This window comes from Cydia splendana, chromosome 6 (assembly GCF_910591565.1).
Source record: "Cydia splendana chromosome 6, ilCydSple1.2, whole genome shotgun sequence".
Classification (NCBI taxonomy): Eukaryota; Metazoa; Arthropoda; class Insecta; order Lepidoptera; family Tortricidae; genus Cydia; species Cydia splendana.
In genome coordinates, this window is record NC_085965.1 from 16,829,326 (window position 1) to 16,852,109 (window position 22,784).

Consider the following 22,784-nt stretch of genomic DNA (forward strand, 5'->3'; position numbering starts at 1 on the left):
ACTCAAAAAAATAAAATAACAACAACATTCTCTATCTTGACTATGCCTTGTTTTTTTTTTATTCAGTTTAGATTTATTTTTATTGTGATTGAGTGTATTTAGTTGTAAAAAGTTGTGAATATATTTTTTTGAACCCTATCTTTATATAATGGCGGTATACATAACTAAATCAATGCTCTCTAAATTCAACAAAGCCAAATATCCCTCTACTTTCAGTAATGAAGACGATGGTAGTAACAACAGTGATCACTGGCAAAAACTTGTAGCTGACTGGTAATGAACATTTATTACATTTAATGGTGGATAAACTCTGTTTTATCTTCATGATTTACTTGTACTTTAGCTTATACAATTCCGCTGCTCTTCCAATTTCTGGCTAATACTGCTGTCCCTTGCTTGTTCCCTACCTGCCTGTCACATAACTAGTCTTCTAATGATTTTATAATATGTACCTATTTCAGTAAGAAAAGTGTGCGCCTGGAGAAAGATATGATATGTCGAATCTGTGCCAAAGGTGGCTGCACACCACTAACCGAAAAGGTCTTCGATTACGACATCATGAGTGCCATAAGAAGTATAACAAATGTCTCAGTAAGTCTTATTTTGTACTTACATCCTTCTGCAACCTTTTTCAACTGACTTCCAAAAAGTTATCAGTTTGTCTGCAAGTTATGTGTTAATTTAGTTTTTATTACATATTATTTTCAGTAGTATTTATCTATTATGAATATTATACTGTACAGCCAGCATCAAAAGCAACTACCATTCTCCTATTGCTTAACACATTCAGTGCCAACCAGGCAAACAAGACATCTGCGCCAGGCCACAACAATTTCGTCATATAAAGCTGTAGTACCACGATCCCGACTATTGGGTTGTCCAGCCTGGGAACGAAATCATAAAATACCTGATAGTTGGGTTTTCGGCACTGAATGTGTTAAGAAAAGGATATGTCTCCATATTAAAATGCAGATACCTTTGAACAAAGACTGTTGAGATATATATATCTCTTATTGGAAAAGTAATCAATGGTTGCAGACAGTTTTTCACATTATTATGCTGACTGCACACTGTACTGTGTTTAATGTGATTCAGAAGCTATCTTAATAAATAAATAATAATCAATAATTTACAGGTTTCAGCTGATGATGCCTTGCCTAAATACATATGCTCTGTATGTCTGTACAATTTAAAGACAGCATTAACATTCAAAAAGAATTGTGAGGCTTCAGACCGAAAGTTCCGTAAGATTTTACATCCCATGGGTGACCCAACATTCCACTCATATCCATATTCTAAACATGACTTCCAATTGATCCTCCATGACATGAAGAAGAAAAGAATGAAGATTGAAGAAGCAAGAAACAGGGAGCTGAAGAAACGGGAGAAGATTTCCATGAAGAAAGCTCCAAGGATTAAGCAATTCAAATGTTCGCCCTGTGACATGTCTTTTCCTGATAAGGTAATTATTATAATATTTATTTATTTAATGGGTAAAAAAGTTGAGGTAAAGATAAACAGCAAAAATTCTAAGAACTTAAAATATTCTTTGCTGAATAATATAGATAGTATGGACTGTATGGTTTTTCCGTATGAGATGGCAAACTGAGCATGTTAGGACAAGCACAAGTCGGTATAGTCTTGTGAATATTTCTCACAACTCTAGCTGGCACATGCTGCAGGCTGCAGCTCTGTTGCATAACCCTTACCTGCCACCATTTGCACATTCTTCACTAAATAACCAGCCGGCGTAGCCAAGGTTACAATCGCTATCGCTTCGACAACGAAAAGCATTATGTCTCTCTATCACTCTTCCATATTAGTGCGACAGTGACAGTTGCGTTTCGATCGCTACGGAGCGTAAGCGATCGGTATCTTGGCTACGCGGCCAGCAATGTTCGCCAGCAGTTCCATCAGATAAAAAGCACTTCACTTACTTTTGTCTCACAATACTCCTGCAAAATCTAAATGGGTATGATTTCATGCAATCATGATATGGATGTCTCATATTTTGGTCAAGATATGTGATGTTTTCAACCAAAACATACCACATTGTCGGTTGTCGATAAGGTTGATTTCAAATAGAAACTATATGGAAATAGCACCTTATTGACAACGGACAATAAGTACCCTTTTGGTTGAAAACGGCACATATAAAAGATTCAACAACACATGAATCACATGATAGAATCGAATATGTATGTTGCAGGACAAGTTAATGGAGCATCGACGCGAGCGTCAATGCATGCGGCGCGCGTGCGAGCTATGCGGCCAACTCGTGCTGTCCATCACACAGCACATGCGGCACATTCACAAGCAGACCGTGCCGCATAAATGCAATACTTGCGGCAAGGAGTTCCCGATCATTGCGCGCCTTAAGAACCACATGTGAGTTGACATGTTGGCTGCGAATATTTGTGTTTACTCTACAAATCTATCAATAATCAATCTATGTGTGCAAAGTTAAAACGGTCGTTTTTGTTTTGAATTCATAGATCGACGAATCCAGCAACATAAAAACTAGTTTGATGTAGTCAAAAGGTACTTAAATACAACAAAATACAGTACGTAGTGGCCTCCTTTTTTAAATATGTGCAAATCCAACAAAAGCGAAGGCAAGTTCTATAAAAACCTCTAACCTGAAATACAAGTGTAGGGCTCTTCTCTTCTCATCATTTCTATTTGTTAAGGGACTTAAGAGCCAACGGGAGTGGTCATTTCTCCATACAAACGTACTCCTCGTTTTCCTCCGTGGTTTTTGAAGCTAGAGCAATGATTTTTTCAACACAGATTAATATTGTCAATATCTGTGTCGGACCATATTGCTTTTTTTGTAATTTTGGTTTTTAAGGCGCTAGAGCCCTTCAAAAATGGCCAAAATGGCCTAATTGACTATGCCGCAATGAGAGGCGTGGCATTCAAAACTGATATCAATTAGCCAAAAAAGCAAAACGGTCCGACACAGATAATTTCATAATCATTTAGATTTCCAAATTTGGTTACGATTGGTTAAGTTTTGGAGTACGAAACCTCGATTTTTGAGATTTTTACGCAGGATTTTTCGCCTTGTCCTTATCGCACTACTTTTAGGTGCCGCTTCCGTTAGCGAGACGGGTATATTTACCTAAAATATTTAAAAGTCAGCTCCTGTTTCGTCTTAAGCTTGTATTATTAGGTGTATCATTTTCGTTGTAGGTATGTTACTTTTGTTCTGCCACTGAGCATTGAGACATAGAGTTAAACATGGATATATCTGGAAATCGTTTTGCATTATCCCCACAGAAAGGATTCCATTCAAGAAATTCAGAATTTTTTCTTCCAGGATGGTTCACACAGACACATTCAACTTTTTCTGCGACCTGTGCCCGTACAAATGCAAGCACAAGTACTACCTGGTGATGCACATGCGTACACACACCGGCGAGAAGCCGTATAAGTGCACGCAGTGTCCCGCCACCTTCGTCAACCCGTCTAACCTGAATAAGCACAAGCTCACGCACCAGGAGAAACAGTTCAAGGTAACTAACATTAAATACTTAAACCCAATAGAAGTTTTTTTTTTATTTCGTTATTTGGCGTGCCATACCAGTGCTACTGCCAAGTGGGTCAACTTTTACTTCATACAGTATATTGCGTTGTCATTACCTACTAGATAATAGAAGACTTGAGGTCACCACACATTGGCGCCACAGAAAATTAGTATGTCAGTGACACCGTTCATTATACTTGCATCCACAAAGCAAAATCTACCGGTAGTTTATGGTACATGTGACCGCATTTTATGAAGACTGAAGCGCAAATGTAATCCATGTTATATTGTTTGTAGTGCATGATGTGTGAGAAGGCGTTCCGTACGAACGCGGCGCTGCGCGAGCACCACGAGGCGGCGCACATGAACATCAAGCACACCTGCAACTACTGCGGCCGGGAGTTCTGCTACAAGTGAGTCATTTACAGGGTTGCTGCATCTATCCGGTCGCCGGACACATTCTGTTGACCAGCAAGATAGCCCTAAGTGTCTGGCGAAAGGAGAGATCTAAACATTTTGGTGCATTTGTTACAATTATGGCCGGTTGCACCAACACTGATAATAATACAGGTGTAAAAAAAAGTATTCGTGATCCGTTTAACATATTGCATATTGGGTATCGTATTTCGATTAGGATAAAGTAGAAGAAAATATTTATTGACGCGTATAATTTTTGGCCAGTGTGGATATGTGGGTTGGTCGCCTTTTTTTTTGCGTAAAATTTTATTCTTCTGCCTGATGCCATACGATTTTAAAAAAGCCATCGAGGGCTCTTCCAAAATCTTATTGGTATTCTATACAGGTTGTACAATTTTTTATTGACAAATAATAGCGTACTAATTATATTTTTTATTGTCTAGATCGGACCTCCGCAAGCACGAGATACGCAACCACAACCGCACCAAACGCGACTACATCGGCGGCGAGCCCTCCTACAAGCAGGTCGAGCGCATGCAGAAGATACAAGAAAGTGCTGACGAGATGGGGCAATGGCGGCCGGAAATCGTGGCACAACCCACCACGATCGTGCAGGCTACTTACATAGACCCGGCCACGGAGCTACAGAACAATCATCAGTTGTACTTCGCCGATGTCACTGGGATGATTCAACAGCAGCCTACTATGGGTAAGTTACATGTCGATCGAACGCATACAGAAGACACTGAACGAACCTATGGTGGCCCAACCCACCACGATCGAGCAGGCTACTTACATAGACCCGGCCTCGGAGCTACAGAACAATCACCAGTTGTACTTCGCTGATGTCACTGGGATGATACAACAGCAGCCTACTATGGGTAAGTTACATGTCGATCGAACGCATCTATGACACTGAACCTATGGTGGCCCAACCCACCACGATCGTGCAGGCCACTTACATAGACCCGGCCACGGAGCTACAGAACAATCACCAGTTGTACTTCGCCGATGTCATTGGGATGATACAACAGCAGCCTACAAATAATGGGTAAGTTACATATCCATCGATCACATACAGAAGACACTGAACCTATGGTGGCTCAACCCACCACAATCGTACAGGCCACTTACATAGACCCGGCCACGGAGCTACAGAACAATCACCAGTTGTACTTCGCCGATGTCATTGGGATGATACAACAGCAGCCTACAAATAATGGGTAAGTTACATATCCATCGATCACATACAGAAGACACTGAACCTATGGTGGCTCAACCCACCACAATCGTACAGGCCACTTACATAGACCCGGCCACGGAGCTACAGAACAATCACCAGTTGTACTTCGCCGATGTCATTGGGATGATACAACAGCAGCCTACAATGGGTAAGTTACATATCCATCGATCACATACAGAAGACACTGAACCTATGGTGGCTCAACCCACCACAATCGTACAGGCCACTTACATAGACCCGGCCACATAGCTACAGAACAATCACCAGTTGTACTTCGCCGATGTCATTGGGATGATACAACAGCAGCCTACAATGGGTAAGTTACATATCCATCGATCACATACAGAAGACACTGAACCTATGGTGGCTCAACCCACCACAATCGTACAGGCCACTTACATAGACCCGGCCACATAGCTACAGAACAATCACCAGTTGTACTTCGCCGATGTCACTGGGATGATACAACAGCAACCTACTATGGGTAAGTTACAAGCCCGCCGAAAGCCTGCAGAAGCGTCACGAAGGCGCTTACGACATTGCTCAATGGCGGCCTAAAACTATCGTATTACCCACGTTCGACGGACGTCGGAACCCACCACAAGTATTACAAGAAGTTCAATCGCATGTAGTTAGGAGTTTCACTGGCCCACTTAGCAAATAATACATAACACAAACTAGCGACCCGCCCCGGCTTCGCTCGGGTAAACCTTAAAAAAATATACACTTAAACCTTCCTCTAGAATCACTCTATTTATAGGTAAAAACCGCATGCAAATCCGTTCAGTTTTTTTAGTTTATAGCAAACATACAAACAGACAGACGCGACGGGGACTTTGTTTTATAAGATGTGTAGATAAATCTGTACTTTGTATAAAATTGTAAGTCTTTACCCAAGCATTTAAAAGTAAGTCCATAATATATATTCATACTTAATGTTTGTTTCAGTGCAACAACAAACAGTGCAGCTGGCCTTGTAAGTATATAAAATACTTTATAACTGACATATAATAGTTATTTATAAAAGATTCGAAACTATAACTATCTTGACTTCTTTTCAGGCCTGACTTGGAAATGAAAAAGGATGAAGTGAAAATATATGAAGCACAAGGAATGGCATACTACTAGTAACAACTTTATACATATAGTGAAATAAATATTAGTCTAATATAATTAGCCGTAGTGTAGATGAAATACCCAATATTTAACCTTTTCATCGCCATTTTATTTACTTTTATATTGATTTTAATGAATATGTTTGATTATTTAATACGAGTATTATCTAATTTATGTAGTTAATAAACTTAGAATTTGTATAAATACATTTTTTTATTCAATCCAAACATACAATGCTAAAAATGTATTCGAAGAGTAGTTTGTGAACTGTGTTAGACATGATTCCGTTAAATATAACTTAAATTCAATTTATCCGTAGGTACTAATAACGTACTTACGCAGGGAATGATAACGCAGATACCTTAAAGATGTACTTACCTGAAGTGTTCCTTTTCCCCGCGATACAGGCGTAGCCTAGTGCGGAGACCCCTGCCATACTCTGTTATGTGTTCTGTTCTTTTGATAATAAATTTATTCTTATTAAAAAAAAAACGATGTCTAAGGAGCGACAAAAAAAGAGCCAAGGAAAGCAAAGTAAGTTATCCCTTATTTTAGCTCCAGATATTGAAATTCTCTTTGACGTTTCCGGCCACGACCGAACTTCTTTTGATGTTCTGTTTGCACATGAGCAATTTCGCTGGGGCCAGTCATGCGATCCGATTTATGATATGATCTCTTTATACTAACTTCATATTTCTTTGTTGGTAGGTATACATTTAACAAACAACAATTGATGGTTAAACTTATCAAATTCAATAGTACCTATTTTTAACTAGGTCGTTTCGTGACTTGGGAGTTGGGACGATTATGAGCGTAAGTTAATATTCTCTACTAGCTGTGCCCGCGGCTCCGCCCGCGTGTAATTCGGTCTGTATCAGTAAGCGGCTAATTTCTAATCCTAATTTCTCTCCCTCTCCCCTGGAGGCGGAACTTGAAGTAAAGTTGACATATGGATATGCTAGAGGACTGAAGTCCAGATAAAATATTTTACAATTAGGTACCACCAAATAAAACTACACTCCAAAATCAATAGTTTTATTCGCCCTTATTAAAATTTTACACGTGATTTAAACTTAGAGAATATAACCAAACGGAGTGGTCATTAACAGGCGTTCCCCTCTGTCGAAAATAGGAGGCCAATGGTCAACCGACGTTTATCTGACATGGCTATGTTTACGTTACGTAGGTACACATTTGATGTGCCCCTCCCCCGCAAAAAACGCCAGACTATTTTGTACCGAAAATTATAGACATGGCGTCTCCGTTGGTTAGGTATATTCTCTAAGGATCTAAACTCCTGAGTAAGACCACGTGCCCCTTGTAACCTCAATACGTTGCGAAACTTTCGCGAATGATTCGATTTTTTTCGGGAAGGCATGGTAATGCGTATAAAATGCGAGTCCCAAATCGTTTGACTCCGCAAACGACCAGTCGGCCGGATTAAGATATTTTGATGCCCTAAGTATTTCTAGACCATGGTGCCCTCTCTTCCTAGGGTCATCAAGATTACATTGAATTTTTTTGGTAAATTGAGTGACGTTCATTGCTGCATTTCAGCTGAGAATGGAAATCAGTCACATCATTTTATCACGAAAATTGACAGTGCCGCAGCAGTAACGTTGCAACAGAGTACCTAATGCTGCTGTAGGCGCCACCCAAATGTCACCTTTATCATAAACATCGTAGAATGTTATTGAAAACGCGAGCGAAGCGAGCGCGAAAATTTTTCGATATAAAAAAACGCAATTTGATAGACAGTTGTATATTTTTACTTTTAGTACGGAAATCAGTCACATCATTTTATCAGGAAAATTGACAGTGCCGCAGCAGTAACGTTGCAACAGAGTATCTAATGCTGCTGCAGTCGCCACCCGAATGTCACCTTTGTCATATCTTAGAAAACGCGAGCGAAGCGAGCGCGACAATTTTTCGATATAAAAAAACGCAATTCGATAGACAGTTGTACATTTTTACTTTTAGTATGGAAATTAGTCACATCATTATATCAGGAAAATTGAATGTCACCTTTATCATATGTTAGAAAGTAATTGAAAACGCGAGCGAAGCGAGCGCGAAAATTTTTCGATATAAAAAACGCATTTTGACAGACAGTTGTACTACATTTTTACTTTTAGTATGGAAATCAGTCACATTATTTTATCACGAAAATTGACAGTGCTGCAGCAGTAACGTTGTAACAGAGTACCTAATACTGCTAACGCCACCCGAATGTCACCTTTATCATAAACATCTTAGAATGTTATTAAAAACGCGAGCGAAGCGAGTGCGAAAATTTTTCGATAATTTTTGGTGCGCCCTAGACATGGTGCCCTAACCAAGTGCTTATTTTGCTTAAAAGGGTTAATCCGGCACTGCAAATGACAGAGGTCAATGTTTTTTTTTTCAAAATACCCACCTTCGTGGCCATTATTAAGTGCTTAAGGAGGCGATACGTATGAATATGGATTTGATATGGATGCGATATAATTACGATTAGGTATAATTCATGACGGAGAAAATAAATAATTTTAAATAATTTTATGCAATTATACGCGTGTTGATATGTGTGTTTATTTTACCACTACGTAACTATGTATGTAAACCCATTTTTAGTTTTCTTGGTTACTTAATGTTTACTCAGCTCCCCAAAAGATGGCACGGTTCAATGAGGGGCAATTAATTTACTGTTGTTTAAATTTGTTGTATTATTAAATCAACACAATTATTCAATTAAATTTGTTGATATCCGTACGATTGATTGAAATTTTAGAAGAGGGGTCTTCTAAACTTAGAGTTAATTTGGCAAAATCCTTCCTCGGTGGCTTATTTATGTCACATAGTATTAAATTCAGCGCCATCTGTTAGTTTACCAGGGTACTCTATAGTGTTAGCACATATTTGAAAAAAGTTTGCCCCTCCTTCCCAAGTAGCGCTTATACGATTCAGGGGCAAACTTAAGTCAATCGAGTATTGTGGCTACCCCCCCTTTTAGGGGTTGAATTTTTATAGCCTATAACCTGGCCGGGGATTTTCTCGACAGATTAGTAAGGTTTTCATCAAAATCCGTTCAGCCGTTTTCACGTGATGCGCGTTCAAATAAACAGACAAACAGACAAAAATTCTAAAAACTGTTGGAACGTGTTCTGTTATCCATTCCATCCATTCTAAGTATCCCCAGCCAACTTTTTTTCAAATATCTTCCATGTACAGACTTTCGACCCTCTTCAGCTTAATTATATGTATAGAAGATTTCTCACCCATACCACCACCATAACCATACCACAACACAACAGCAACATAACAGTTGCTTATGGTTAATATAAGGGTCTATTAATAGAAAAAGCAATTTGTCAAGAAGATGCGGTTTTCCTCATTACCATTCGTCGACTGTTACTTGTTCTCGTACCTAATACGTATATATCTCTATAGAGACAGCTCGCCCGCGGCAGGTTAATTAAAAACTCCGACTCGCATTTGTCACTGTAAAGACCCATTTAAGGCTTTCTTTCTAGTTAACATTTGAAAACATACCTACCTATGTATACTTGAGTAAAAATTAGTTAAAAAGTTAAAATGCGAATGCGAATTCTTAGTAGCTTTTTATATGCGTCTGGATATTTCTGTACCTACATGTGTCCAAGATAATATTAGTAGTCCTGTCGAGTCAGCGGCGCACAAAGCTCGGACTGATGTCACATTTCTCGTGGGACGCCGCTAACCCAGTTCTCACTGTTCCATTATTACCTACCCTGATAACGGTCGTTGAAACCGAAGGGAAACTTGATTCAATGTTCTTTATAGAATTGTATGAACAGTGCGATTTTGTACTCGTACCTAATATATAAGTAGGTATGAACGAAGGTACCTAATGGGTGAAAAATTAACGTCTCATGTCCGGGATTATCAATCTCCTAAAAAAAATATTGGAGATATAAAATGTCACTAATTACCTATTCCTTCGACGGAGTTAATCACAATTCATTTCCTCAGTAAACCACTAGGTATCTTTTTACTATCACAGCCTTTTATTACTTGTCATGTTCATTTAAAACGGAGCAAAAAATGCAGATAATTCAGAACGACTTTACATAGTACCTATATTAAATCTCGGCCGAAGATCTCAGCCGACACTTGCAGATCCATTACAGAGGGTCATTTTACGACATACTTAGCGCCTTTAATGCTACCGAATACCGAACACCGTACCTACCCCTTTTATCACAAGACTGACAAAGTTTATGAGGCTATTTGTTGCTCAAGTACCAATTCACGGCCCTATTGCCTATTACGTTCTCCAATCCTCCTTTTGCCCCAAAATTACTAATCAAACGGACCCAAGGCATGAAAAACGTATGCAATAAAAGGGGCGCTTCCGTTATCGCTTGATATTAAGGAAGGTAAATTGGACCTTTCATGGTTTCGTTGTAAAAGTTAAATTTTTGCGCTTGGCTGGGGCATCATACATCTACATACAACATTATTATTTTATTTATTATTTATTTGAAAACATAATATACAGCATTACAGTCGAAACCAAATCACTGTACACATCAGTGGGCGCAGCACGGTTCCATTTTTATCGTCTATCACTATGCGCGTCCCTTTCGCACTTACGTACTTGTTAGAACGTGACAGGCATGGTGACAAGGGATAAAAACGCGACCGTGCTAAGCCGCCAGATTACAGAATACATAGTGTATTTACACAATTTAGGAAAATCAGATCACAATCAACTTTCGTCCATCATCTCACAGTACCGCAGACACATCTGACACACAACCATCCATCGACTTGCAAACATATCACATTCTGGTGCCCATGACAGAAGCGAGTTCAACAGCCTTAGAGCCCGCACAGCTGGTGAGTTTGTATGTGCTACAGTGCGTGTAATTGGTACTGCCAAAAGGTTGTGATACCAATATGTGACGTCCCACGGTCAAAGGTACCTTATGGCGGGTATGGAGTTATGCATACCCCAGTAATCTACAATAAATAAGCTATCGATAACACAAAAGATCAACCTTCTAGGTTGCGTAGTTACAGAGATATGATTTTTTGAAAATAATGTTGTGAAATGAGCAACTTTACGATAGAGAAGTTTTAAGTTTAGCCGCCTAAAAAACTATGTTCCTGAAGTAAGTTACATAGTTGACTACAAATAATAATGCCTTATATATCTGAGATTAAAAAAATATTGCGACTTGTTCTGTAATGCAAATAGAAACTTTTGATATCGACTGATTTATGTGTATACTAACCAATCTCTTGAAAATAAAGTTTTATTTCATTTTCACGATTGATTGCAATGAGCTCTCAAGATTTAAATTTTATCTATTAGAAAACGACACTGACAGACAGTTTAAGCAAAAAACAATACCGATTTAGAGGTGAAAATGTATTTTCTGACTTTTTCATATAAAATCACAAAATTGAATATTTTTACTTTTAATGTGACACACAATCAATTTTTTCTGAGCACATATGAAAGAAACTCTGTCATTCAAATGAAATAAATCCTAAAACCCCAACTAAATACTATATTTAACCCCTTATGCCACTTTAAACTTACATAACAATAACAGTATTTGCTCCATACATTTACGAAAAGGTACCTTATGGAAATAAATCTAATAATACATCACTACAAAATATCAATCATATTATAGTTTATCTTTTATGAATAGAAAATATTTATTTACATTAAACTGCCCCCAATTTAATTAGTTCTTCGTCATAATAATCTTAAAAAAGACCAATAATTTGTATGTAATGAAAAGGTACCTTGTGGTCAAGTTACATGATGAGGCATGATGATGATGGAACAGTTAGGATAAACTAATAATATTTTGGGGTTAAGATGGTATAAATCGTCTATTTCTTATCAATAATATATTTCGGTTGCTATTGAAGATAAGCGGCATTGAGGTTCAATGACCTCAGATATTCCATAAGGTAATGCGTCGGGTATTGGCATTTTTCAGCAAACCAATGGCTGATTTACTGCATGCGACCAAACCAAATGAAGATTATTCTAGTTAAGAAAGACTTGACGAGAGTAACTTTGGTATAATAGCAGTCTACTTGGATTTGTGATGTCGGTCTATGTACGGTTATAATATTTGCGAGGCGCCCCAACCAGAACTGAAATTATCAAATTAGTTTTGCAGAATGCTAATACAGTTCTCTACCAAACTTCTTTTCCCGTATTGACTAGTTTTTTTGGGAATTTTCAATCTTTTTTCCATAAGGTACCTTTTCTACTAAACTCTGAGACGACATTACTAGGCTTATAACTAACTTATAACAAAAATAAAAACAGGTAAACAAACGTTAGGCATTAAGGTTTCAGATCACACAATAAAAAAAAATTGAGCATTTTTTCACCTCTTTACAAAACATTTAATATCTCCGAAACTAGAAACCCTCATAAGGTACCTTTTCCCGTGGAACGTCACATATGATTGCAAATATGTAACTAATGTAAGTGCGTGGTGCTTACGGAGAAGTAGATACTTTCCTCATGTCTATTAGTTATGCGTCGAGGAGCGTAACTGCTCAGCGAAGAAAAAATATTTCGAAAACTTTATGGCGTAAAGTTTATTTTATGTGTGCAGCGCCTAATCTGAAAGATTTTTCTTGTAACATATTTCTCTGTAAGATTACCTAACTGTTTGAGGAAATTACTTATCTAAGATCGGCAGAAGTCGGTGGACACGGCGTTTTATGTCAGATATGGTTGGAAGTTGTTGTTGCTATCATATCATATGTAGGTATATCAATTTCAACTGTTCTCGCCGGAAGATCAGCGCTGACTTTAGGGTTAGCATTTAGGTATGAAATTGTCACTTTTCGTGGTAAACAATATACCTTGATTAAACACATTTTTATTTGTAATACAATACGCTCATGGGAAAACTCATTTATTGTAAAATAAGTGTTATAAAATGAATACAAAACTAAAATTAAGTACAACTAAAAACTAAAAATATTTATCAAAACTTTGCGCCCTTGGTAAGGTGCCCATCACGCAGGCAGCGTTCCCGCGCTGGATTGCTATGGCCAATCTTTGCGCGAGAAAGCTGCCCGCGCGAGGGTCACCTGTGGCCTGCCTTAGGCGTTTGCTGAGCTCCTTGTGGAGCCCCCGAGCCCCCCTACCCCACGGACCTAGAGTCTCGACGCCGAAGGCTACAAATTCGTAGTGTGCGCCGAGACAACTATATTTATTAACCTTGGAACGTTCTCGGACGTCAGCCGCCGCCCCGGCCTGTTTACTGGTGGCTGAAATGTAGGACGCCGCCAGCGTGTCTGCGCAGGTGGCGTCCCACACCAGCGCGCGGCCCAACCGCCAGGGGATCAACGACATCCCGTCGGGGCGCTTGCCGTCATCCCTTGCGATCTGGGGCTCCAGAGCCGCAGGGACGTCGGCGCTGACGAGCGCTCTCCTCAGGATGTCGTTAAGCGCGGCATGACGGGATAGGCGGCCGGCGCCCGAGGAGCAGGCGAGTCCGTGGTGGCCAAGGCGATTAACAGGGGCCCCACAAGAGGCGCAGCTATGGTCTACACATACATCGGCCCCAATACGCTTGTATGAAATGTAGTTTGCCATGAATTCGTGATTCTTGAATTATAAATAACCAAAAAAAATCTGATATGCTCAGAAACATTTTGACTCCATAGGATCTCTTGACTTGAGCCTAATTTTCAGAGCAGTTATAAGTACCTACATGTGCGAAAGCGACGCACTGTGATAGAAATTAATTTGGCATCATATTTTACCCTTCTGAATGCGCTCTCAGTTGTGTGAGATTACAGACAATCACGTATCAGTACGATACAAACTTGAGGTGAATGGGAAACTATGGACAGGCTCATAAAAGTTTCTCGAACATGGGAGAAAGGACATCGCTAACTGTCGCCGTTATCTAACGGGAAATGAAAAAAGTATTATAGAAAGATTAGATTCTTCTTCTACTTTTTTTAACAATTTGATATGACTTTCATTTCATACGTCGTTGTCGTCGGCACCAATTAGCCCTAATGGTTGGTGCTGAAGAAATGAAATCAGACACCGTCTCATTAGGCATCTCGTTTGCATTTATTATTAGTACGCGTGAAACGCCAGATGACCAAGTATGGTATGGTTTTCTTCAGTATCAAAATACGAAGAATCCCATAATCAAATCGTTGAAACAGAGTCGGCCTTCTACCTGCGTTCCTCTATCTATTGTGATGGTTACCGAGCGCGTCACTTCAGATTATGATTAATCGGCGAGATTTTTTATTAGGTACGGAAAAAGGGTTAAGAGCGGTGAAGTTAAGTGGTATTCACAAGCGTAACAACAGACGTTTGCGTGAGTGGATTTTATAAGATTTGTGCGTTATGACATAAATGGGTATTAATTAGACATTTATTTTATGAAATAAACCTAATTTATTCACGTGGTTCTACCGCTCTTTCTATACACATTATTTGTACTTATTCTACAAAAATATTTGTTTAAAACGTGTACTTTACGTAAACGAGGCAAAAAAACTGTGAAATCTTTACAAAAATTAAACCCTGTGGAAAATCCTCCGAAAGCATAATGAGAGTTAACAATTTTCTCGTTTCTCTAACAACCGTTGCGCTTTCCTCGTACAATTACCGTAATCCCGTCTGGCTGAAAGTTAACAGGAGAACCATGGCCAACTGAAATAAAAACAAAAGATAAAACCTTTTCATCAAAATGGCGGGCAACAGTAAATTGCATTAGAGGCGCACAGATCGTAACTTGTAACGTACAAGTATTGTTTATTTATGACCTTTTGTCCATAGCGTGGGTACCTACCAACCCATTAATCAATATTCCATGCGAAGTGCGTGGCTACGAGTAAAAGGGATGATCGCGCCCAAAGTGACAAAAGTGAATCGTAAAATTACTACAGAGTCCCGTAGCTCAACTTTTTCGCACACAACCAAATGGACGTAATTCTGAAACAAAAGAGTCATTCAAAATGTTCAGCCTGCACGTTTGTACCCTTTTGTACCGGCTGTTGTCTAACCATAGACCTATAATATTACTTCGTAAGGACGAGCCTTTCGAGCACTACGAATGGGGCCGATACATGGGTGTGAAAATTGCATTTAGTCACGCTCAGTCGTGTGGTGAATTGCGCAGTGGAAGGGCGTCACGTAATTCCCAATTTAAAAAAAAACGCTTAACTGTGTCGTGAAATTGTGTAAAAACTATTATAGAAAAATCACATACACTTATGAGATTTAATATCATCGGTAAATCATTTCAGATTACATTAATTTCTTGCTTAAAACAAATCAAGCGATCATTTTTGTTTCATTATGACGGTCGGTTGACCTTGCTCGGCGAACGTAAAAACACAGACAAAGTAGACTACATTCTCGCCTCCAATAAACGTGCCAAGTGAGATAACTCGAGGCCCTCGAGGGACACCTCTGCTATTACCATATTTATTTAAAAAAAAAAACATTTTTATTGGTTAGGTAGGGAGGTAGTTTATTAACTCACTTAAGAATAGTCCCTTTCTAAATGTTGACATTCAGTAAAAATAAAGGTTTTTGGGTTATGAAATATGTAATCAAATATAAATTGTGTCTGGCCAAAGAGAATTGATTGTATCTTTCCTCTGACCATCGGCCACGTAGTTAACGCAGTGTACAACAGATGTCGCTGTGTTTTGCTTAACGAGAATGTTCGGTCGGAATTGTATGCATGAGCGGATCCTTTACTTTGAAATCATTGTCTCTAACGCATACAAAGTAACGTGCGTAGTTTAGTGACTGGTTGATCAATACCATCCTTGGCTAGGTATGCTTCGTGAAATCCAAAGAAAAATCTAATAAATCTGTTATACCTAAAAGGCAGAACTCTACATCTACACTCATACATGTCACTATTACCCCAGTGAACCGTAAAACTTGAATATAGGGAGAAAGAATACGACCCATCTCTACGCGTTGGAGATGGCTCTTGAAATATTTTGCGACATTTGTCGAACAATCCGTATTATTACGATCCAGGAACTGTCGTTGAGATTTACAACGGACAGGCTGGAGGTAAGTTTGTACCACTCTCGAAATAAATACGAGTATTCTACATGTAGTGACAAATTAAAAGTGAAGGTCTTATTTTCCGGCGTCCGGAGCACATAAGCAAAGCAAGCAGATTCCATTTCCGCGCACGGAAATCGTTACGTTCCACGCTTTTTGCAAATATTTCGCTCCGGAACGGAACATCGCAACTTAAAGCTGCCAGAGTACAAATAAAATAAAGCAGGAGCCAGTGGCAGTCGGTTTATCTAATTTAATATTGAGGAAGTTAACTTAATTTTCTTGCTCGAATTCCGTTGATATTGCAGTTTACAGAACTCACCAAAATTCCTGAAAATGTATATTATTGTATAGAGGGTGCACGGTTATTTATAACAAACCGAGTCGGCAGTGCAGTGGAGTTACCTACATATATTTGTGGAAAAATAGACCAAAGCTGATTTTGCCGCGCGCGCAGGTTGTTTATTACCTACTATTATTTAGCGGTAGGTACTCTATAAAAGTATCACCCGCTCCAAACTTTCCTGTCTTAGTTATAATCATGCCTGAAGTCTGGAACGGATTTTATCGTCCCCAACCAACTCAAGTGATCCCAAACAATGCTTGACCGGATACCTATAAAGGGAACCCTCTTCGGAATATTGCGTTTTCGTGTCAAGGGACCCCGGTTGTACGGATTACAGAGAAAATCTGGCACAATATAAACAAACGAACAAAAATAACACAATGAACGATTTCCCAACACGTTACAATTCCAGTTTATATTTTTTAGTATTTTTCTCATAGCTTGGATACGATGACAGCTGTTATCTCCATACAATTTATAACCTTATAACGCAAACTATGTATTGAGATGATAACTGTCACTGTACCCAAAGCTATGTGAAAATTATTATAGTATGAAATCTGCTAGTCGATTACCACATGAAAGTTTTACATATATTTTGAGATTAAATTAAGAACGAGCCAGAGAGTAAAATCAATGAGTTTTCATAATACTCGGTTCAAATCAAATATTTAACGCATATATTTTTCCACATTACTTACGGTAGGTACCTACTTAATGCCAAACTTGTCCGGTGTTCGGTAAATTGATTTCGCATAATAATGGTAATTTTATTTAGGTACGGAAGCGACACTGCACTGCACCGTGTTATAAAGTTTGTTTATCATTAGAAAAAAGGTAAACAATCTTGACATGTCTTTTTATAGAAAAACACTTTTGAAAAATAAGTCACGGCAAATATGTAACAATTATGAATCATATACATTAATTTAGAAGAAGAAGAAGAAGAAGAAGAAGAAAGACATTTATTCCATAAAACACACATACACAGGACAATAAGATGAAAGAAATAAGATAATTAGAACAACAAAACAAAGAAATTATGTACACATTTAAAAAAATAAAACAGAGAAAATAATACACACTTGGGTCCAGCAATGTGTGCCGTAGGGAAAAGGCCCTGTCTCAGCATATTGTTGCAATTTGCAAACGAGGCAAATTACAACGCTGTTATTCTGCCAAGGCCTTAGGGAGTGACATTAAATATTAGTAAAATATAAATATATATATCATCATCATCATCATTTCAGCCTATATACGTCCCACTGCTGGGCACAGGCCTCTTCTCATGCGCGAGAGGGCTTGGGCTATAGTCCCCACGAAATATATATATAGAAGAAAAAAAAACATAATAATAAAGTAAGTGAAAAACAAATTAATAGTTATTTCGAGTTTAAAAGCAGCATAAAAGAAAAAAGTGGCGTAAAGAAAAAACGAAAGCGTTTATAATAAAATACTTAATCAAAATTTTTGTGATTTATTTAACGATATTTTGATAAGAAATATAAAATAAAAATAAAAATAACTAATGTGCAGCGGGTCCAGATTCAATTTGAATGTTAATAAGTATTTCACGCAGTTTCCGTTTGAAACCGAATTTGGATTTACATTCTTTTGCATTCATAAGTTATAGATTACTGATTTTTTAAAGCGTTTTTAATAAAAAGACGGCAAGATCGCGTAGTCTTTTTCTAATGCTAAAAAAAACAAACTATAGTTAAAAAAATTATTATATTAATAGTAAACCTACTCTGAAACTGATACCGCTTGCGTAGAATTAAGTCATATTTTTATGTGGGCCTATAACTGACTTTTATTCAGCTAAGTACCCATAACCGGCTTAACCGTGTACCTCTATCACAAGACAAATTGGAAGGATACAAAACAAATGAAATTCCATCAATGCTTCAGTAGACCCATCGTAAATCTGTTCAAAAGGGTTTCTTCCTAGAACCATAAACCGGTCAAGTGCGATTGGACTCACGTCTTAATTCCTAATTTAATTTTTTGTTGTTAAGAAAAGAATATTCAGAAATGTTCAACTATGACGACTCTTGAGATAGAGCCCCTGGGGTCCTGATTGTCATCGTTCCGGTAGGGAACAATAAAAAGTAAAAAGGTGTAATTATTATAAAAGGAGAACATTTCTTCCAAAAAGATTAGTTTAAACGATGACCGCGATGTGGTCCTCGCTGCTCCAATTTGATTTTGGGAAATTGGAAAAGTTTTCGCTGTTCGCCGCCATCGCGTCAGTTCACTAGTTTCAATAGGCAGTAATTTATATCACCGTCGTTTAAAAATTGTCTTCTAGCAAATAAAAATATTCCTTCTTATAAACCACAACCCAATTACAGATGTATATTTTTTTTCAGAAAAAAAATCTGTAGCGATAAGAATATTTTTTACTAATTATTTTTTTATTATACCTACAAAATAACTAATACATATTATGTAGGTATAATAAAAAAATTGTCTGAAATGATTGTACCTACCTACCTAATCTACCTATTTAGGCAAGTTTTTTATTGACTTATTAATTTTCGTAAAGTCGAATTTCATAAATATGTATTAAACCATACAATAAAAAACGATACCAACTATCAATTTTCCGGAAACGATACCTATAACTCAAATCGAATAACCTAAGTAATAACATGTAGCTATTATGTAAGTTGATTAGTGATCATCTCAAAATAAAACATGGATGATGTTGATGCCTACAAATATAGGTAATCTGAACCGGTGAAAGTCCGTTGCTATGCTAGCCAGCATACTTTAATTTGGAGTCTCCCATTATCAAATAAATTCTTAGCAAAAAAAAAATATCTAAACCCATTAAAAAGTTTTCCTCTCGGGCTAGCCAATAGAGTTCGGCTTTCGGCTTCAAATTAACTTTTGTGGCTATTTCAATAAAACGTTAGGAATAAGGCAAAGGGTAAAAACCGCAATCAGTGGACGAAGTCAGGGCGGCGTAATTAATTGAATGTCTTATTTAAACTATTACGGTTTACGAAGCGGGTACAAGTATAATTCGTCAGTTGAAATGTGATCGCTCAATTAAAAATAAATGCCTGTTTATCCGTCCCTATGTAAAGGTTTATTATGAAACAAAATTGGAGTAGGTATTTCCATTATTTTTATCAACCTGTACCTACCTATAAAGTTTGATAGACAAAACGATGATTAATTAATTTACTATATTTCTCCCTTTAGTCTGTTCGAGAAACTGAAAACGGTGAAAAATAGAGATAATACTCCTAAAACTACGTGTGATACCTCATTAGATTCGTCATGATGCCTAGAAAAATGTATTCGAAGCGTGTATTAGCACACAAAAAATATCAAAAGTTATAAACAAAAAAGGGGGAAAAAGTAGATATTTTTTATTTTACCAAGTAGTCTGGGTGAATACAAATATATTTGCAGAACGAAATCTTTGAACAAAAACGATCTAACTTTTTTTGCCATTAGGAGTCTCGCAACTTTTGAGGCACCTTTACTCGATGAGGTAAGTTTTCAGGCTCTAGCTAGAGCGTTGTTTTCAATTCAGAGCTTGGATAGGAAAGTTAAGTTTTAAATATGAATTCAAAAGTGCTTTATTCATGTTCGTGACCCGAGTAAAACGACTTTTTAAACAACAAGGTACTTATTTTTTCCCGAGCTTAAAAGATTGATTTAAGTATCATGCAAACCTAATTATTATACATAGTGTAGGTACTATTTAATAATTAATTTTACAGTACATATGGTGCTAATTTACCGCCCTAGTGCGGTAATTAGCACAATATGTGAACCGAAGGGAGTGTTCCTTTCGGTCGTGTTTCAATTTATCACCACTCGGTGTGGGTTTTCTACTTTTCGTAGTTGTATCGTCATGCTATTCAAAGAATGATACCTTTTGTGTAATGAAGGTTGCCTACCCATAGCGTGACTAAAAAGGTGCACTCAATGTTTAGTTATGAATTGTCTTTGAATAAGAAAACGTAAAAATCTGCTAGATAACTCTGTTCACGGTGAATGAATATAATTATCACTATTTTTTAAAATTCTTTTAGAAGGCAGCGCTGGCCGCAAAAACGTGTAAAGACTGGATTTTACATTGCTGATTTTTTACGACTGTGGAGTCCGCAAAAATTTGCTTTGTGCCTCATGGAATGTTGAATTGTTGAATTCTTATGTTTTGGTTCTGCCACCAGTTAGTTTTAGTTCTAGTTTTAGCTTTAGTCTTTTCCCAGGCCTCACTGAAAATCAGCGTCCCGTTGTGTGTCCTAGGATACACAACGTGACAAGAAGCTGTGTTTGTGTTATTATTTGTGCTAATAAATATTTCTTATTCTTATTCTCATTAGCAAAATGTACAGGCATTGTTTTAATTCCTAGTCTGGTCTGAAAAACTCGTGTATGATATTTGTTTCTTTCTATTCGAAGAAAAGAGTTAGAATTTGAATATAATGGCTAAATCTAATAAATCCATTCGTATATAGTCTACCTAATAATGGGAATGCTTTCAAGATTCATGATTCAAAATATTTTTTATTCATGTAGGCCTAACACTTTTGAATCGTCCAGTCCAATCCGTCAGATCCATGTGATCTGCCCAAGTCTTCAGCAGCAGAAAAAGTTACAATAAATTACATTTTAGTCTTTAGCCAGCTCATAAGGAAATCACTTTGCAAGATGAAAAACACCATAAACAGTCATGTACGAAAATGAGTTACATAAATACTAATACTTACGACTCTCCTTTACACTCTTTCCTTTGCCACCATCATTAAAGTCACTTATAAAAAATATCTTCAATATGTCTGTTATTGGATATATTATATCATATTCATATTCATCCTTTACGACTTCCGATAACAGGAAACATGAAGGCCGGGAAAAGTTTTGCCCTAAAGAACTCGCCTGAGAATAGTGGTTGGTCTGTTATTGGCTTATTTACATTTTAGCAAATATTTTCCATGGTCCTCACTACTGAAAGATCGCTTGAGCCGGCAATATTGTGAATGTGCAGTGAATAGTAAACGCTTTTAAGATAGAAAAGGTATCGTTCCGAATAAAAAGACCTTTTTCCTTTTGGAATTTACGCTAATATTAACTACTAGCCTCAACCAGCGACTTCGTTGATTTAGAACTCGTTGGACTGAAGCTTTGGTAATTGAGTGTACAAATTGCACACAATATTTCTCGTTTCGTAGCTGCTTATTAAAATAGGAAAAAAAAAGTCACTATGAAACTGGCTTCCAAATTGTCTAAATTATTCTTTTTGCTAGTTATTTCTTGTAGCTGGTTATGAAAGTCAGTATTTGCGGGTGTAGTATTAACTAAAGGCATAGGTAGTATAAAGAGTGGTTCTTTTTCAATATAAAATAAAACCGGGCAAGTGCGAGTCGGACTCGCGCACGAAGGGTTCCGTACCATAATGCAAAAAAAAAACGAAAAAAAAAAGAAAAAAAAAACGGTCACCCATCCAAGTACTGACCACTCCCGACGTTGCTTAACTTTGGTCAAAAATCACGTTTGTTGTATGGGAGCCCCATTTAAATCTTGATTTTATTCTGTTTTTAGTATTTGTTGTTATAGCGGCAACAGAAATACATCATCTGTGAAAATTTCAACTGTCTAGCTATCACGGTTCGTGAGATACAGCCTGGTGACAGACGGACGGACGGACGGACGGACGGACGGACGGACGGACGGACGGACGGACGGACAGCGAAGTCTTAGTAATAGGGTCCCGTTTTACCCTTTGGGTACGGAACCCTAAAAAAAAATTAGCCTATATACGTCCCACTGCTGGACACAGGCCTCCTCTCAAGCATGAGAGGGTTTGGGCTATAGTCCCCACGCTGGCCCAATGCGGATTGGGGACTTCACATGCATCTTTGAATTATATTATATATTATTAAGAATTAAACTATTTTAACGGATTATATTATAATTAATATTTTTTTCTACCTAAACACGCGCGGAAAACCTAAGTATTACAGATTTATCATGTAGGTTAGTTATCAGGTAGGTTTGGACTCTATTCTATGTAGTTTCTTTGCAGACACATAATTATTAA

The 22,784-nt window shown here is 37.7% G+C and overlaps 2 protein-coding genes across 3 annotated transcripts in view; both read left to right on the forward strand.

Moving 5' to 3' along the window:
- The window catches only part of LOC134791759 (uncharacterized), a 259,461-nt gene that overhangs the window by 52,813 nt on the left and 183,864 nt on the right, over positions 1–22,784 (forward strand). The gene's annotated exons all lie outside the window — the stretch shown is intronic.
- LOC134791484 (zinc finger protein 92-like) lies at positions 49–6,509 on the forward strand. 2 transcript variants are annotated; one of them, XR_010144304.1, is made up of 9 exons: positions 49–273; positions 462–591; positions 1,136–1,462; positions 2,210–2,388; positions 3,323–3,518; positions 3,827–3,942; positions 4,390–4,827; positions 6,138–6,165; positions 6,251–6,509. XR_010144304.1 is itself a non-coding variant. In XM_063762527.1 (9 exons), the coding sequence occupies exons 1-9, from the start codon at positions 149–151 to the stop codon at positions 6,315–6,317; spliced, it is 1,434 nt and encodes a 477-aa protein (XP_063618597.1). In that variant the 5' UTR covers positions 50–148; the 3' UTR covers positions 6,318–6,509. The 2 variants fall into 2 exon arrangements, 1 of the variants encoding a protein (XP_063618597.1); XM_063762527.1 differs by having other exon boundaries at positions 50–273; positions 4,390–4,655.

What these genes read in the sequence shown, in the direction of transcription:
- LOC134791484 (XM_063762527.1), top strand. Translation starts at nt 149, where the DNA reads ATGGCGGTATACATAACTAAATCAATGCTCTCTAAATTCAACAAAGCC. An exon ending in GCGCGCCTTAAGAACCACAT is followed by an intron (nt 2,389 to 3,322) that starts GTGAGTTGACAT and finishes TTTTTCTTCCAG; the next exon opens with GATGGTTCACACAGACACAT. An exon ending in CAAACAGTGCAGCTGGCCTT is followed by an intron (nt 6,166 to 6,250) that starts GTAAGTATATAA and finishes ACTTCTTTTCAG; the next exon opens with GCCTGACTTGGAAATGAAAA.